At 43.3% G+C, this 16,626-nt stretch overlaps 5 protein-coding genes across 13 annotated transcripts in view; 1 reads left to right on the forward strand and 4 right to left on the reverse strand.

The window, feature by feature from the left end:
• LOC124316136 (sporulation-specific protein 15-like) overlaps positions 1 to 16,626 on the reverse strand; it is a 610,960-nt gene that overhangs the window by 384,834 nt on the left and 209,500 nt on the right. The window lies entirely within an intron of this gene.
• On the reverse strand, positions 241 to 5,728 carry LOC124316141. The gene is made up of 16 exons (XM_046781900.1): positions 5,521 to 5,728; positions 5,264 to 5,460; positions 5,077 to 5,203; positions 4,769 to 5,008; positions 4,355 to 4,569; positions 4,136 to 4,295; positions 3,843 to 4,063; positions 3,452 to 3,642; positions 3,244 to 3,334; positions 2,951 to 3,130; positions 2,712 to 2,860; positions 2,502 to 2,640; positions 2,137 to 2,420; positions 1,038 to 1,174; positions 823 to 957; positions 241 to 718 (listed from the first exon to the last, which is right to left on the reverse strand). Exons 2-16 carry the CDS (start codon positions 5,453 to 5,455, stop codon positions 384 to 386), a joined length of 2,796 nt encoding a protein of 931 aa, XP_046637856.1. The 5' UTR covers positions 5,456 to 5,460; positions 5,521 to 5,728; the 3' UTR covers positions 241 to 383.
• Positions 6,038 to 7,832, reverse strand: LOC124316347. 4 transcript variants are annotated; one of them, XM_046782242.1, is made up of 4 exons: positions 7,659 to 7,832; positions 7,255 to 7,513; positions 6,760 to 7,198; positions 6,038 to 6,688 (listed from the first exon to the last, which is right to left on the reverse strand). In XM_046782242.1, the coding sequence occupies exons 2-4, from the start codon at positions 7,443 to 7,445 to the stop codon at positions 6,110 to 6,112; spliced, it is 1,209 nt and encodes a 402-aa protein (XP_046638198.1). In that variant the 5' UTR covers positions 7,446 to 7,513; positions 7,659 to 7,832; the 3' UTR covers positions 6,038 to 6,109. The 4 variants fall into 4 exon arrangements, with proteins under 4 accessions (XP_046638198.1, XP_046638199.1, XP_046638197.1 ...); XM_046782243.1 differs by having other exon boundaries at positions 7,255 to 7,529; XM_046782241.1 differs by having other exon boundaries at positions 7,583 to 7,832.
• On the forward strand, positions 7,989 to 12,869 carry LOC124316252 (glucose-6-phosphate 1-dehydrogenase-like). 6 transcript variants are annotated; one of them, XM_046782081.1, is made up of 7 exons: positions 8,177 to 8,193; positions 8,863 to 9,215; positions 10,172 to 10,296; positions 10,963 to 11,327; positions 11,398 to 12,199; positions 12,270 to 12,430; positions 12,513 to 12,869. In XM_046782081.1, the coding sequence occupies exons 2-7, from the start codon at positions 9,197 to 9,199 to the stop codon at positions 12,610 to 12,612; spliced, it is 1,572 nt and encodes a 523-aa protein (XP_046638037.1). In that variant the 5' UTR covers positions 8,177 to 8,193; positions 8,863 to 9,196; the 3' UTR covers positions 12,613 to 12,869. The 6 variants fall into 6 exon arrangements, with proteins under 6 accessions (XP_046638039.1, XP_046638040.1, XP_046638037.1 ...); XM_046782079.1 differs by lacking the exon at positions 8,177 to 8,193 and adding an exon at positions 8,236 to 8,706 and having other exon boundaries at positions 8,821 to 9,215; XM_046782080.1 differs by lacking the exon at positions 8,177 to 8,193 and adding an exon at positions 8,236 to 8,706.
• LOC124316588 (pro-resilin-like) lies at positions 13,823 to 14,551 on the reverse strand. Its single transcript, XM_046782606.1, has 3 exons — positions 14,466 to 14,551; positions 14,301 to 14,402; positions 13,823 to 14,239 (listed from the first exon to the last, which is right to left on the reverse strand). Exons 1-3 carry the CDS (start codon positions 14,469 to 14,471, stop codon positions 13,958 to 13,960), a joined length of 390 nt encoding a protein of 129 aa, XP_046638562.1. The 5' UTR covers positions 14,472 to 14,551; the 3' UTR covers positions 13,823 to 13,957.

Raw genomic sequence — 16,626 nt, forward strand, 5'->3', positions numbered from 1 at the left:
ACTCACACACACATAGACATGTAAATATTTGGAATGGATCCAGCACGGAGGGAATCACCCTTTCTTTTTACTTTTTTTCTTCGGACGTTATACAAAAACACGAAACTACACAGCCAGAGGGGTTAGGTGATTGATAACACTTGGGGGGGAAGTGGGTGGGGTGGGTGGTGAATCTGTCACGACACGAATGGATGACACACAAACGAACGACCATCAGTAGTAGTAGAGAAAGTCGAGCAATTGAGTTGCTGGATGAAATGTAGTTTCAGATGCGTCTGTATGTGTTTTGGCTAAATAATATTTATAAATAAATATAATAATATTAAATAGACGGCCAGGATAAAAATGAGAAAAAAGAAGACGGACAGAGATAAAAATAATATTCAATGATAGTAATGGAAATCGACTTTGCGTCGCTGGGAGGGCGGCCGTAAGTTGGCGCAGGGTTTGATGATGGGCCCACTCTTGGGAGACGACGGCGATCCTTTCGATCCCGCCGAGTGGCAACTGCATTCGAGACGGACTCTCTTGAGGGCGACCCAGCCGTGGCGGCGACGCGCCAACGGTCGCAGCCACTCACCCACGGCCGAGGCCACCAACTTGATGTCGCCAGTCGATTTCGGCTCATCGGCTGAAACGGGAGACGATCCTGCCAACGACTGGGCAGCGGCACATTCGCTGGCGTAGTCGACTACGACGTCATCATTTAATTCCCGCCCTTTTTATTTAAAAAAAAAAGAAAGATACATGTTAATATGGCAGAGTGGTTTTCTTCCGCCCGCCCGGAGGCGATATCCATCCATTGGGGCGGGATTATTTTACCTTGATCGAGACGTCGGCTGACGCAATCGGCAAGTCCTTGCAGCTGTTCGACCCTTTCACCAGACTCTGTCCAACTCCATTGGACGCCGAAAACCAAATCCGTGTAGCCGCTGCTTCCGGCACTGACGACCAGAGCTGCCGGCCAAAAGTCAAAATCAATTTCAGAGTGAAATGTAATCCCCCCCCCCAACCAAAGTATAAAAAGAAATCCTTACGGGGGAAACCAATGGATTCCGTTGGTTGGCTGTTGGATGGAGTCGATGATCCTTGACGCCGGATTCGCTTACCGCGACGTCCTCCGTTCCGTTCCGGACGCCATGGTTGCGGTCTCGACGGTCTCTGTCGGTAACGGCTGGAAACCGAGAAGAGAAAAACAAATTAAAAATAAGGATCAGGATTCACGGTGGACCTGATATTATTATTATAACATGGGGATTCTTTTTCACTGTCATTATTAGACCAGACGACCCTGATATACCAAAAAAAGGATCGACATGACAACCGACTCAAACTGAAACCTACCCATCATCTCATAACAAGATATTATAAGCTAAATCACCCGGGGGGTTGGAAACCACCAAACTTTTTATTTTGAACCAAAAGTCATTTGATTACCAAAAAAATCCAGGAAAAAATAAATTAAGGATCAAATTCTTCCGCTAGCTAACTCATATAAAACGGTCAAAGTTCTCCTACCCGCGTGTCTTATGGCACCCGGAAAGAAAAAAAAAGTTAGCGTCTGCCATAAAATGACGTGAATCCCCCCAGGCGCTCGACTTTGTTGGCCGTCTCAGAAATGTGTCAAGTAGAGCCCAAAATGTATCTCCTGGGAATGAACAAAAAACTCTGTTTTTTTTTTCCATCGATAAAACAGGGTGGACCATCTTCTTGGCCGCCTTGTAGTTAATAAGGGAACGGGCAGGATCGATACTTTTGAAAAATAAAGATAGAAAAAATAAACGGGCAGGACAGGAAATCGATAAGCGGCGACATTGTTGGTTGGGATTCGCCGTGTATAACTAAAGGACACACGACACCTGGGCGGAATTTGTTGTTTTTCCTTTACGATCCATCAAAGGAGGCGGTAAACAGGTTTATAAGCAACTCCCATGATTAAAACCGAGAAAATTCAATCAAAAAGAGAAAAGCTGCAGGTTTTTCCTTTCATTAATCCGCCTCAATATTGTACACAGCCGGAACTCACGACATCCGCGCTGGAGATGGCGAAAAGTAATTGGCCAGTGAAAGCTGGGTGTTGCGGAGCGTGTCACGGTGATATTTGGTTATGATTTTAAATTGATAGACCCCACCAACCTGTAGTCTCGGCTGGCCAAGTCGTAATCCGCATCGGCGGAACTGCTGCTGCCGGCGGTATCGACGTAGTCGTTGCTGTTGCCACTGGAAACATAAGCGCTATCCTCTTCCAGGTCTTGCTGATCCTTCCAGGTGGCGGTGGCCGGTCGTTGGCCCGTTTTGCGGTAGCGTGACTCGATACCGACGGGCACGGCAACAACAGGATCCGGCGGAGGCATTAAATCGGCAACCGTGGGCGGATCGTAGTCGTAAGACGCTGGAACTGGCGCTTGGAATCCTTCTTCCTAATTTGTTTTTATGATGGAGAAAAGAAAACGTCGTAAAGTTGCCGGGATTATTTTAAAGATTTTTGATTTTCTTTTTACATGACGTGGGCGGCTGTTCCAGCGACCGTGTTTGCGGATGCCGTGCTGGGCCGGATAGACGATAACGTTGGGTTCCATTTCTTCCGTCACCCGAATGGCGTCCGAACTCCGTTCCGATTCCGTGTGCTGGATGTAATTGCTAGAAACAAACAAATAAAACTTTTATTCAAATGAACTAAATAAACTTTTGAGTGAAATTTTTAAATTTACCTGAATTTGGCGCGCAAATCGTCATCCTGGGAAACGACGTCCAGAATGTCACGAAGGGAAGACTCGGCGGCGTAGCCCGTCGTTTTCGACGGTGTCGCTCCTGGCGTCGAGTAGACGACCAAGGCCGGCAATTCACCCTGAGAGGAGAACTAATAAAAACCCAAACCCAAAAAAGTTACGTTAGAAGTCGAATGGTGATTTGAAGGATGGAAATAAAATATCCGTCGTGTGTTTATTACGCCCATCAGTCGATTGATTTGGATTTGAGCCGTTTCGTCTTCATCGTCGCCGATCCAATCCAAAATCACATCGGCAGCCGTTCCCTCGACGGCCAGCGACTCGCCGTGCACGTCCCAGCGTCTCAGACGTGCCGGCAGGTTCATTACCACTTTGCCGTTGCTCCCGTCAAGTACCCGAATCTGCCATGTTTTTGATGGTGTAATCGTAAAATAAAATAAAAAAGAGAAAAGGGAGGCCACTTGATCATAATAATCCGCCGGAAGGAGACTGTACACATATGCTTGGCAATTACCCAAGTCGTATTGGCCGAGCCGGACGTCAGAGTCATCTGGATGGCCACATCTGGCAGCTCGTCTTCATTCAGATTGGCCAGCGCTTGAATCCTGCCAAAGTAAAAAAAAAATTTAGTTTGACGGAATGGGGGATGCGGTCATCGAGTCGTAAAATCACGTTGGGCGGATGAGAATAGGATAGGGTGAGGTGGGGGAGATTGGTTATACTTGAGGGTTGTCCCAGCTGAGACTGTATGAATCCAGAGACAATGAAAGCCATTTCCGTTCAAGGCCACCACGTCCTTGCCGCCCGCCGTGCCGTTATCCATCGTGACAATAAAATCCTCCATCCCGTCGGACGTGATGTCGCTGACGACTATCTCGTCGATCCGGCTGACGTTGCTCAACACGGTGCGGACCTGAAACGACCAATAAGAGCCTTCTTCAGCTCGGATGATTCCGGAATAAAAAATGAAAGAAAATACAGTCAATACGGTGATGGAAGGCTAAGGATTTTTTTGTTCCCCCTTTTGTGCTTATTCCAATTTCTCGGAGCCGAGGACAAAAGCGGACGATTTATGGCCGGCCAACTATTTCTAGTCCGTTATACTATATTTACCAGATCTTTGCGACCGGAGGCGATGTCTTTGAGGGAAGCCATAAAAAGACTCCCGTTGGTGCCCTTGGTGGAATAGAGGACGAGAGTCGATCCGTCCCCCGAGCCCTTCAGCAGCGGACCGAGAGACAGTGAGCCTTGATCGGGAATGCCCGTCAGCTGCAACACGTTGCCCGTGTAGCCGTTGACTATGGCAATGTAATCAGGGCATTTGACTTGCGATCCTGCAGACACAAAAAAAGAAAACAAATCAGCATGATGGATATTGCTCCTCGGAGGATTAAATTTGACGGGACCTCTAATGCCGACGACGACGTCGGCAACTTTATCCCCGCTGACGTCTTCGACGATCTGGGCCGAGCGGAAATTCGACTCGGCCAGACAGGGAAGCTGCAGCTTGTCGGTGGCTATTCCCCAGAGTTGTTTGCCATCTTTGGAGCTCACGGCCCACAGCGCCTAAGGCAATAAAATACTTATTATTCTGAGTTTTTGGGATAATTACACTGGTCTTTTACCCTCGATTTGCCGGTGACTGTGCAATCGATAATGCCGTCCAGGTCGAGATCGGCCAGACAATTGACGGCGTAGACGGCGTCGTCGAGCCAAGTCGTCCACAAAATTGCGCCATTGCTGCCGTTGACGGCCACCAATCCTCCGTCGCAAACGGTGGACGAAGTGTTGAAATACAATCGGCATAGAAACGACGTCAATGGCGTCACTCCATTCAAACCTGTTGGAACAATATGCAATTAGATTTAATGGCTATAATGATTTGATTGGGAGTGGGGAAAACTCACAATAACGAGTGAACTAAAGTGAACAGAAATCAGGTCATGCGAAAAACCTTGAACCAAAATGGAAACAATAACACAGATTAACTTCACAGAAATCATAAGAAAATATCCTGCCAACGTGTATCATCAGCAAACCTGAGTCGAAACCAATGATGATGTCTTCAATAGAGTCTTTGTTGATGTCGACAGATGTGAGGACCTTCTGGCCCTGCGATATGGCATGGGGTATGTTCACTTCCCAAACTGCTTCTTCCACAAAGCTGTCACAAGGCTCTGCAAACGGAACTCCACTCTTGGTTGGCTTCCAAATGCTTACCCTTTGAACGAAATTGGACAAGTGCGATTTAGCCAGAAAGATCACCAACCCTGTTAGTCCTGATTTGATGGGAAAGAAATGTCAACAAACATATGGTTCGGCAGGAAATCAATTATGAAATGCACACCTGTTACAGCTCCCAAAGCAATGGTCACATACAAAATAGTGATAAGAAAGGGAGACCCTTTTGGCGAAGCAGTGTGAATTTCCATCAGATGAACACCATTTGAGCGACCATTTTGAGCTCCCAATTTCTGCAAACAAGGCAAGGACTCTGTTAAATCACATCAAAAGTTTAAAAATGGAAATACTACCTTTTCTCTTTCCGTTTTCTTTCTGGGTGCCATGAGAGGTTTTTGAAGGGTTTTGTCTTTGTTGGAATTCCGAAAGCCATTCCTGGCAGATTTGATGAAGACTTCATCATCCACATCATCACTCAGTGTGTCTTCATCTAGGCTGTCATTTGATGGCAGTTTGTTTCTGATCCCATTAGTGCTCGTCTCCATTTCAGCTGAAATGAGTGAAACCTTAGTATACAGGCTAAAATACGAATATTTAAAAACACATTTACCTGATTATTAATAAAAAATTAACGCCAGATCCATCAAAAGAATGAGCGTGACGATTACGAATGGATCGCCGGATCCCGTTATTCCGACATAAACAAATATGATTGAGACGAACGCTGCTAGAGGCGCTGTGATAGTAAAATCTTCGATCGAATCGACAATCATCTATTTCTAACGCATGTGTTGTAGCACCCCCAGTCCGTGACTCCCGAATCGTGGACTACACACCAGTAAAGGGGAAGAAAAACAACAAAGCAATGTAAAGTCAATATCACAAATGGGTGCCTCTAAGAATACAACTGACGCAACTGGTTGCCATGGCATCTTCGGCGTTGTTATCCATTCACGCTCATCATTTCATAAATGGCCACCTCAAGCTGGGCGATGATTACCCACGCAAGATATTACCCTTTCCCTTTCGTCGAAAGTGCACTTCAATCGACATGGCATCTCCATTTGCTTTTTACTTATTTATTATAAACTAGCACAAAGTGCAACTTCTTGTTGTATAGATTTGAATTATGACGCACAAAAACTGGTTTATTTTTGGAAATCGACTGAAAATAAATACACACATTAATTGACTAGAAATTAACTATTGCGCCAGAATTCTTCCAAGCCCGTGATTCTGGGTGGGCGGAATCTCTGAGGCCAGAAACGCGGTGGATCGATGATAAGTTTGACGGTGAGGTAATGCACACCGTTGATTAAGTGGTTGCCAAATGGTAGATTTCCCAGGAAACCAAAGATGCCGGTTAGTCTTTCGAAACTTTGGTAATCGGGAGGGGAAACCCGTTTCTTAAGTTTCCCCCTGGGCAAACCCACCACCCAGGCGATGAATAGATAAAACGTTTCGTAGGAAATCCCCGTGTAGCGGCGTGCACCTTCGGCCACAGCCCGGCCCATATGTTCGTACTCGGCGGTCAGAGAAATTTTCAACGAAGGTAAAATTAATTTCGATTCAAAATAGCCGGCCCAGCGGCGGGCTTGCGTCAAATTGTCCAGCCGGCAAAAGTTGAAACGATCGTCGATTCCCAGAATCCAGCCGATGCAGCGCCACATGTGAACGAATCCTTCCAGCTCTTTGTCTGTGGCGCGGGCAATGCCGAATTTCTCCGGATGTAAAAGGATCAGTCCCATGAAAGCGAATTGAGTTCCATTCATGTCCAGCTAAAAATAAAAACACACACCGGCTTATTATTTATTTAATTAATATTACAGGCGGGATAAAAATACGTTACTTGATTTAAGTATGGGACTCGCTCGGTAGGCGTCGCATAAAAATTCATGTAATTGTCGTTCAGCAGAGGAAAAAACGGGCAGTCCGGGATATTGCGTAACTCCCGCTGTAAGGTGGCAAGGATGGGGCGGCCTTTGTCAAGTGGTCGGCCGCATTGGGTGATTTCCACCTTATCGACTAAAGGACGGATCTCGGTCGAATTGAGTCGGATTGCCGCATCCGTGTGATGTTGGCGGACCATTTGTAGACTTTTACGGGCCTGGCTATCTGCCCGCCATATATCGCCCGTGTACCAGCTCATCACGTGCACCGTCGTGCTGATGTAGCGCCGATAAGATTTCCAGGGCGTTTCCGACCGTTTGGTATAAATGAGCGGTTTCAGCACTTGCGGTGAGTAGAGCATCATAATCAGCGACACGAGATGGGCGAAGAAAATTCCGCTGCGCAAAGAATTAGATTGAATTAATTCGATTTGAAAGGGTTAATTATATAATACCCGTAATATTTTTTGACAAATTGCTTGCCAGCTTCGTATTTCTCCATGTCCAGCCATGGTGGGGTTTCGTCTGGGATATTTCCCAAGTTCACTAAGACATGTTGGCCTTCAATTAATTTGGCCATCATTTCCTCCATTTCTTGATCAGATAATTCTTCCTCCAGAGTTGGAGAAATTAAGGATTTTTGCATTTTGGCAATTTTATTAGTCACTTATTTAATTCGGATTTTTATCACGCGCAAGGTTCATTTAATAATACCTGTAGAGAAGAGAAACTAAAAACGACTAAAAAGGTCTGATACGTATTACGTAAGTGGTATCAGAATACTTAATTGGAATGATCACAGTAGGTAATACTGAAATGGTTGATTACATAACAATGTAACAATTTCTAAGACACTAACCATTGTAGAGAATAGATACGATCAAGTTAGTTGAATGCTTTTAAATAAAGAAAGTCTGCCGTGTAGCAACTGATAACTAATTTTGCACAAGGTTTAACTAATGAGAGTTAAAAAAAATAACAAATGTCCTCAGGGAATGCCGACGGGTATACAATGTTTTCGCCCTCTACTGGTCGAATATCTAATCACAATACTGCCACGCCACCTAGTGAACTTCCTCTCAACTCGATAGTGAATTGAACTAATTTCTTTTCTTTTTTATTTGACACGTCACCATTTAAACGTTTCAGAGACCCGAGAAAAATTAGCATATTAAACGAGACGAATTGGATGGCCTGTTATGTAAGTGTTACGTATAATGAAGCAACAAGTTTCGGCAACCACAACAGGCGATCTGGCTCCCCCCTCTTAATTGCTGAATCATGTGAGACGATGCAAGTGGTTGCCGAAGCGATGAGGCCATAACAGCACCTGTCGTCTGTATCGGCGTGTCGTAATAGGATAAACATTCCACGTTTTGGTCAATAATCTATCGGTTCGTTCAATTTTCATTCTATTTTTCATCAGTTTCTTCAATTTTCTTCATCATTCATTGAGTCGTGACGCGTGTCGCGTGGGAGTTTCTAAAACATGTGGATCGATCTGGTCTAGTGGCCAAAATCGTTACGTGTGTGTGTGTGTATACTCGCACAAGTCGTGATCTTTGGCACTTCCCCATTTTCTAGACAAACAGGCACGCTTTCACTCACGTCACGATGACTATCCAAAAAAGGAAACAAAACCGTGACGCTTATCTTATTGTTATGAATAGTAATGTATAAGAGAGCCAGACACCTGTAGGCAATTCAACTTATTTCAATCGTTTTGTTTTTCCCTTTCCATTCCACACCAAAGCCTGGCTGCTATTTATTCTTATTACCGTGCCACCCATTAAGACGTAAACTAATAGCAGCCAATTGGTTCGTGTTTTATTGTCTCCTTCCTCACACATGATTGATTACCAGCGTAAAGCAAAGACCATCAGCACCTTGTTTGGACAGCATCTACGGTAATTAGTGAATAATTGAATCCCAAAAGACTTTCTTCCAGACTATCACTTGCAACTAGTAATTAAATTGGACGTCCAACGATCGTATCTTTTATATAATTTTTTGTTTCGCAGTCCATCGCGCAGGCGAAGTGAACGGGGCTTTTTTCTTTGCAGGAGGGGCGCGGCGAAAAACAGACAGACACGCACGCACGGTGGCTCGATATCAACAAAAAACAGCACGCATTGTAGTCTCATTTCGTATACGGCCTTCCGAACGACCAGAGTTGTTGAATAACGATTGCTGAGCACATACAAACCGACTATACACACAAGCGGTGCAGTGAGTGTGTGTGTGTAGCGACGCATTAAAAAGGGGCCGGCTCGAGAGATAGTTGTCTCAATCGTTGGCAAGACGGGGTCCTTAGCTAGTTGCTGTGATAACTCGGTAGTTGTGCTTCATCCAACGACTCTTCAACACCGTCACAACAATCAACCAACAGACGACGACATGGGAACTAAAGTTGGAAGTATAAAATAAAAGTTTTTTCCCTTTTTATTTTATGTCTTTTTACATATTCCTGGGCTCGGTTTTTTGTTGTTGTGTGTGTGTTGTATAAGTTCCATTTGAAATTTACAGCCCTTTATTTTATTTTTTTCTTGCACGTAACTCGTGGGAAATGTGTTGTTTGTCCTCTCACACTTTTTTTCTCGTCTTTTTTCCTTAATTGGACGAGATTGGATTACGGCAACCACCGAAATCTCCAACTGTTTCAATTTGACAAGACCCAACGTGTGGATTAAGTGTTTCATTGTAAGAAAAAAAAAAATCCTCCTTCATTCCGAACGAAAAAGATTCGTTTATTTATTTCTTTTAAAAAGGAAATAGCCAGAAGGCATCACATTCCTATATCTTCTCTCAATTGGGTCCCTTCTATTTTTCCTAGTACCGTTAGAGACCGCCTCGGTGGATAGTTGTCTCACACGTCTCACAAAAGTTGTTGTGGATGTCGGTCGATTGCGGAGAACAACGTTGAAAAGGAGGGGGGGAGAAAGATGGACGATAATATCCAGATCATTGCTAAATGTGGAAGTGGTGGCCAACCACACCCACACGCTCGGCAGTTTAAAAATCCATTTCGAATTGGCCGTAGAGAGAAGGAAGGAAAAGGAGACCATTGTTTTAACCTCGTTGTCTGCGGTAGAATTGAAATGATTTAGAAAGCTCGAAATTTTGACTTAGTTTTTTTTTTTTTTTTTAATTTCAATATGCATAAATGTGTTGTTGTTGCGGTGGCGGAGTCACAACTTTCGTGTGCAGCGGTATCATCAGTATTTCCGTAACGATCTAACCTCAATCTCTTTTTTTTTTTCACGGATAACACATGTTATTGTTTTTCACGCAATTGCCCCACTAATGAAACTACTGTCATTTCACACGATTTTAATATCATTTTTTCTTTTTTTTTGGTTTTATTTTTATCAGCAGATTCTTCGTCGTCAGAGGACACGCTCGCTCTCATCCGCAAGTCGCTCCGCTCCGTGCACATGTCTCAAGCGGAGGTTTTCGAGGAGACCCTACCTCATAGTTTCGTCATCTTTGGTGCTTCGGTAAATGAAACTGGTTTTTAAAAATTTTCTTTAGCGACTTTGTCGGCGTCCCACTGGGCAATTCATCTTCCCCGGAATGATTGGCCAGCTCTCTCTCTTTATGCCAGTAGTCACCTGCCACCGCAAAAGCGATCGCATTGTAAATGCATAAGAGAGTGAGCGCTGCTGAGCGAGCACTCGACGCTCCGTTACACGCCACGTGAAAGTGCCCTCAATTTTGCTCGCTACTCCGCCACGTTCACGTTCGCGTTTCTTTTGTTCAGAAATTCCCCCCAGTTCGATTCGAAGAAAAAATAAGAACCGGTTTTTTTTTAACACAAGTACAAACCCAAAAAAAAAGTTTAATTTGAAGTAATAAAAAAAAAATGGAAAAGCAACTTTAATTGCGGGTTGCCGAATCTGTTTTTTTCTTTTGTTTTATCGTCTGGCTAATCGCCGCGAAAAAAAAAGTACACGCTTTATTTTAATTGCACATTGTGTGGGAGAAACAAAAACGTTTTTGTGTTTTTTAATCAGATAAGAGATAACAAAGTTATGGAATTTTCTTTCCCCCCGAAAAATGGTAGAAAATTGGAATTTGCGCATGCCCTCTCACTTTCACGCACTATTGATTTAAATGATTGTTTTTTAATTGACATGTTGATTATCGTTATTCGATGCAAACAGGGTGATTTGGCGAGAAAGAAAATCTACCCGACCATCTGGTGGCTGTACCGCGATAATTTATTGCCCAAGAACACAATCTTCTATGGCTACGCCCGTTCTCACATGAAGGTGGAGGAGGTGAGGGCCAAGAGCCACCAGTACATGAAAGTCAAGGAGGAGGAACAGGAGCGCTACGAGGCCTTTTGGGAGGCCAATCGCTACTTTGCGGGTGGCTATGACTCCCGAAGAGATTTCGAAATGCTCGATCAGGAGATGATTCAGCACGAACGCGGTCCAGCCGCCAATCGACTCTTTTATTTGGCCGTCCCGCCGTTCGTTTTCGAATCCGTCACTGCCAACATCCGCAGTTCCTGCATGGCATCCAAGTATAAATCTTTCATAAATTAATTCAAAGTTCATGTAAATTTAATTCATTTTTTTGTTTTTGTTTTCCAGGGGCTGGACTCGAGTGATTGTAGAAAAGCCGTTCGGTCGTGATTTGGAATCGTCGGCTCATTTATCGGCTCATTTGGCGGCTTTGTTCCGTGAAGATCAAATCTATCGAATCGATCATTACCTCGGCAAGGAGATGGTCCAAAATTTGATGATTCTCCGGTTCGGCAATCGACTGTTCGGTCCGACGTGGAATCGTGAGAGCATCGCCAGCGTTCTCATCACTTTCAAGGAACCTTTCGGCACTGAAGGCCGTGGCGGCTACTTTGACGAGTTTGGCATCATTCGTGATGTCATGCAGAACCATCTGTTGCAAATGCTGTGCCTGACGGCCATGGAGAAACCGGCCTCGACTCATCCCAACGACATTCGCGACGAGAAAGTCAAAGTGCTCAAATGCATTCCGGCCCTGACGATGGACGATGTCGTTCTCGGCCAATACATTGGCGATCCCGAAGGCCAGGGAGAAGCCAAAGAAAGTTATCTGGACGATCCGACTGTTCCGAAAGACTCCACCACTCCGACTTACGCCTCGGCCGCTTTGCGAATTAATAACGAGCGATGGGACGGTGTCCCGTTTATTCTTCGCTGCGGAAAGGCGCTGAACGAACGGAAGGCAGAGGTTCGGATCCAGTACCGTGACGTACCCGGTGACATCTTTCAAGGGCAGGCCAAGCGCAACGAATTGGTCATTCGCGTTCAGCCGGGAGAGGCCATTTACGTCAAAATGGTTACCAAAACACCTGGCATGAGTTTCGACATGGAAGAAACCGAGCTGGATTTGACATACGGCGCTCGTTACAAGGTAATTTCTCATTGAATAATGAACAGGATTTTATTCATTGATTAATTGTTGTATTGTCTGAATTGCATAGCACGTCAAAATGCCGGACGCTTACGAACGGTTGATTCTCGACGTCTTTTGTGGATCTCAAATGCATTTCGTTCGATCGGACGAGTTGGCCGAAGCCTGGCGCATCTTCACGCCCCTCTTGCACCAAATTGAAGGGGAGAAAGTCAAACCACTACCTTACAAGTTCGTTAAAACTTTCACTTTGTTTTGAGTCTTCTTTTTACTGACGTAATTATTTTTTTTTTTTTATTTTAAATGGGAAAAGGTATGGATCGAGAGGCCCGAGAGAGGCTGACGACTTGCTGGCACGCAGCAATTTCAAATACTCTGGCTCGTACAAGTGGGTGAAACCTTCGTCCATCTAAAACGACGACATTCCGAACAACGAACATTCCTGGATCTTTTTTTTTTACACTTCATCAAAATTAATTGAAATTAAGCAGACAGCCTTAAATGATTTAATTATATACAGGTCTATCTTGGTTGTCCTTTTTTTAAACAAAAGATGGTAAATTTTATGTTTTCTTTCTTGTTTCTTGTTTGAGAGGTGGAAGCGAATGTTCGGTCTCTGTATCTGGCAGATTCGTTGAGCTCAAAAATAAAGAAAAATTCTATTCCTTAATGCTAGGTAGACTTTCCCTGTTCTGTTTGAAGGAGCTGGGAGTTGGCCTCAAAACATTTGTTCACCCTCACCGAATTTATGGTTCCGTTCAGATGGACATCCAGCGTCCATTTGAGCTCTTGCAGTTTCAACTAACAATTGTTCTTCAACCACTCAATGTGTTAGCTGACTTGTTGAGTGGTTTAATATGATTGGTGGAGGTTGAAGAACAAACCGCTCAGGTGTTGCATCGTCAAGTCCCTCATCCACTTTCCCTTAACAGTTCAGCAGCCCCCAACAAGTTAGTTGGAGTGTAGAAAGGTGTTGCAACGTTTCGGTCACTTTTTGGTTGGAATATTTTGTTTATCATGGGCGGATCCAGCCGTCCGTAATTGAAATCGTTTCCGCAGATATTTGATTCCAAATGTTGCTCATTTTGGCGATGATTTCCGGATCGTTAATTTGGTGTCCCATTGCGGTGACGTCACACTGTTTTATTTAAACCAGCATAAAGTATCTGACTGAACCCAACGGATGCGCTTATATTGAAAAAGAACATCAAGCAATGGCGTTGTGGAGCCAAGGAGAAATACAATCTCCATCGCTTTCTCCGATTTATTATTCAGGATGATCGTAAAACAGGTATTGCCTTTTTTATTTTAATTTTACATATAAATTTACAAAATACTTTCCTGATTCAGTAGGACATCGCTAAACATTTACGCTTCATGGAGAAGCACGCAACAACTTTCTAGCTGAGGACAACGTCACGGCTCTGCTTCACGACAATCGAAAGTTAATGTAGATGCGCATCAATGCAGTGTCCTCATCCCCCAATAAGTATGGGACTCGATCTTATTTATCTAAAATTCAATCAAGTTACTCTCAATTTTCTTGTTTTATTTAGGCAATTCTTCGATTATCTACTATTCAAGTATTCAGCTACGTATTTCTGTTTCGTCAGTGAACTTGCGCTACTTTGTCGCTTTATATTTCCATTCCATATATATTACAAGATTTATAGTAACAAACTTACAACCAATGAGGCATTTAGGGATCGGAGAAAACGCATTGGTTCATTATGTTCCTGCAGATTGTCATCGGGCTATTTAAGCACTTGGGTATGGTTTAGATTGTTCAGTTTGATAACTCGCTGGTTTGTTGCTGTATGAAGAAGGTGCGGGATACTGGGCCTCTCCTTCGTATTTGACTTCAGCGACGTATCCGTTTTGGTCGGCTCTGTAGGTGACGATTTGGGTGCGGCCATCGGGCAAGGCAACGCGGTAGGATCCGGTCGTGACTTTGCCGTCGCTTTCCTGTTGGTGCGAGAAGTCGTTCTTGCTCGGCTCGTCCTTCACTTCCCAGGCAAACGAGTGCGGCATGGGAGCGTACTATGGAAAATTTTTTAATTTAAATTTTGATTTAAACACTTGAACGTTATTTTTAATTTACCTGTTGTTGTTCGTAGGATGACTTGGCGGCATTGCCGGCGTACTGTTCCTGTCCGACTGTCATAACGACAGCCAACGAAACAAGGGCGACGATAGTTTGGACCTGTTGACGAGCATTAAACTAAAATAAAAGTCGCAATCATTTGAGTATTGAAATGAGCAAGACCTGCATGTTGGTTGGTGAAGCTTTTGGTAGGAGAATCGAGAATCGACTGATGACTTTTACCCAGTCGACACAGCCGTTTTATAGTTACACTTTTACACGATGGCCAAGGTGATTCTCGATAGTGTGGTCAAGACGTGCGACTGAGATTATTATTGGAAAGAAAAGGGAAACTTGTCAGGTAAAAGAACAAGAGCGACAATTACTTTTGAACGTTCACTTTTGTGGTTGCATACCGTTATATACGTCAAAACTTTCATCCGGCGTTGTAATACTATGGGAGAATTTTCTATTCGCTTCACCTTTCCCTTAGTTGATCCATTGACATAATGTTATTACTCGCTAGAAATCTTGGCTTTTGGGGTGTTAGACAATAATGGTATTTTCGGCTGATTATTGCTTTCCGCTCTTTTGCAGTTGAAATAAGATGAAACATTACGAATTAACTGTTGCCGTCAAGGAGCAAGGAGTATTTGATTCTAGAACCCTCGTCAGAGCTATAGACTCTGCCCTCGTCCAAAAATGGGCGAAAATTGAAATATTGCTTCATTGGTATCTCTGGTCGGTTGTGTAGCTTGAAAGTTGAGAGGATTTTCTCTTATGGGATTACCCATTTTATAGTATTACTAAAGTTTATTAAATTTTTAACTGGAAATATTGTGATCAACGTTGAGATTTCACACAGTAATTTCACTGTTGAACGTTATTAGAGTTTTGATCTACGTTATTTAGAAGGGTAAAACATACCTGCTGAAATCATATAAATGAATAAAGTTTGTCTCAGTTCCGTGAATTAAAAAAAAATATCAAAATTCCCACGCTTGCCTCGTGTCCAGCAGATTTCGAGGCCATCCTTTCACGACATGCATACCAGATACCGGTGACGGGTGACCACATGCACTCTATGTCATTGTCGAGTTCTATTTCACGCTTTGTGGTTATGACATATATACATGACAAGTATACATTTTATGTCGCTCTACTTATTTTCTTGCTTTTAATCGCATCATCGATGGCGGAGCAGGCAATAACCACAACAATATGTCCAACAGTTTTTCCATAACAGTGAATTTGAAGTATATTTAAATCAAAATTGCTGAAGAAAATTTATAATTTAATATTGATCGTATTATAATATAATGAAAGTTTTTTAGTGAAAATAGGAGCAGCAAACCCAGCTTTTTGGTTGTTTGTTTTTAAGCGCACTTCAGAGCGTTATCGAGCTTTACAAATTGCCAAATTGGCATCACCGCTTGGAAGTTCGTCTGCAACGGAAAAAATGAAAAATGGCGTCGGCCATTAGTCAGGCTGTCAGGCCACAGTACGACGTTGAGGCTGCCAAAATTCAGCATAGTGTATTAAAGTTCAAACCATTGTTTGATTATACTGATTAAACTGAGAATTTTCCTAATACGTCCGTTCACGCAAAATTGTCTTTGGTTTGGTTCTCATTTATCATAGTAACCAGTAACTGTGAAATCCATGTGTGTCCCGGCCACTACTCGTGGTTTGGAACAAAGAAATCAAGTCAAGGTCTTAATGGTCTTAACTCTGAAGGAAATGTTGAAAACAGCTCACTAGCCCAGGACTCTCAGAAGATGATTCAAGAAGTAAGACATTGATTGTTACAACCTCAGTGAATTTTACATTTCTCAATGCTGAAAAAAGTGATTGTGTCTTTATTGGGCGAGTCACACCATCACTTCAGTTGTCACTTACATCATCGCTCAACTACAACAACAGCAACAAATTGACAATTAAATTATATTGAGTACATTCTCCTTCAAGTACAGCCACAGTCTTTTAAGGTACAAAGTGTATAAGTACAAACCGTTTTATTTGAAAACTTTTTAAAATTTTATTAATAAGCTTCAAATTATTTTGCCTCAAATGTGATTATGAACGCGAAGATAGCTTAGGACTCCGACAAATTCCCATCGAGTCATCTGGATGAGACCACCTCAGTCCTCTGGATAACAGGTCGCACTTGGGGCCCTATTTAAACAAACGATGTTACAATGGACACGGTACATCGTCCAGAACCCAAAAAGAATTGGATGAACAAATAGGTGCACAGCATACAAACGCATTTGATTTGTTATGTAAAGAAGTCCATGTACCGACAATCTTAAATTCTTGAAGGTTTAAAAACGTATGAATCCTT

Source organism: Daphnia pulicaria, chromosome 12 (assembly GCF_021234035.1).
Source record: "Daphnia pulicaria isolate SC F1-1A chromosome 12, SC_F0-13Bv2, whole genome shotgun sequence".
NCBI classification, from domain to species: domain Eukaryota; kingdom Metazoa; phylum Arthropoda; class Branchiopoda; order Diplostraca; family Daphniidae; genus Daphnia; species Daphnia pulicaria.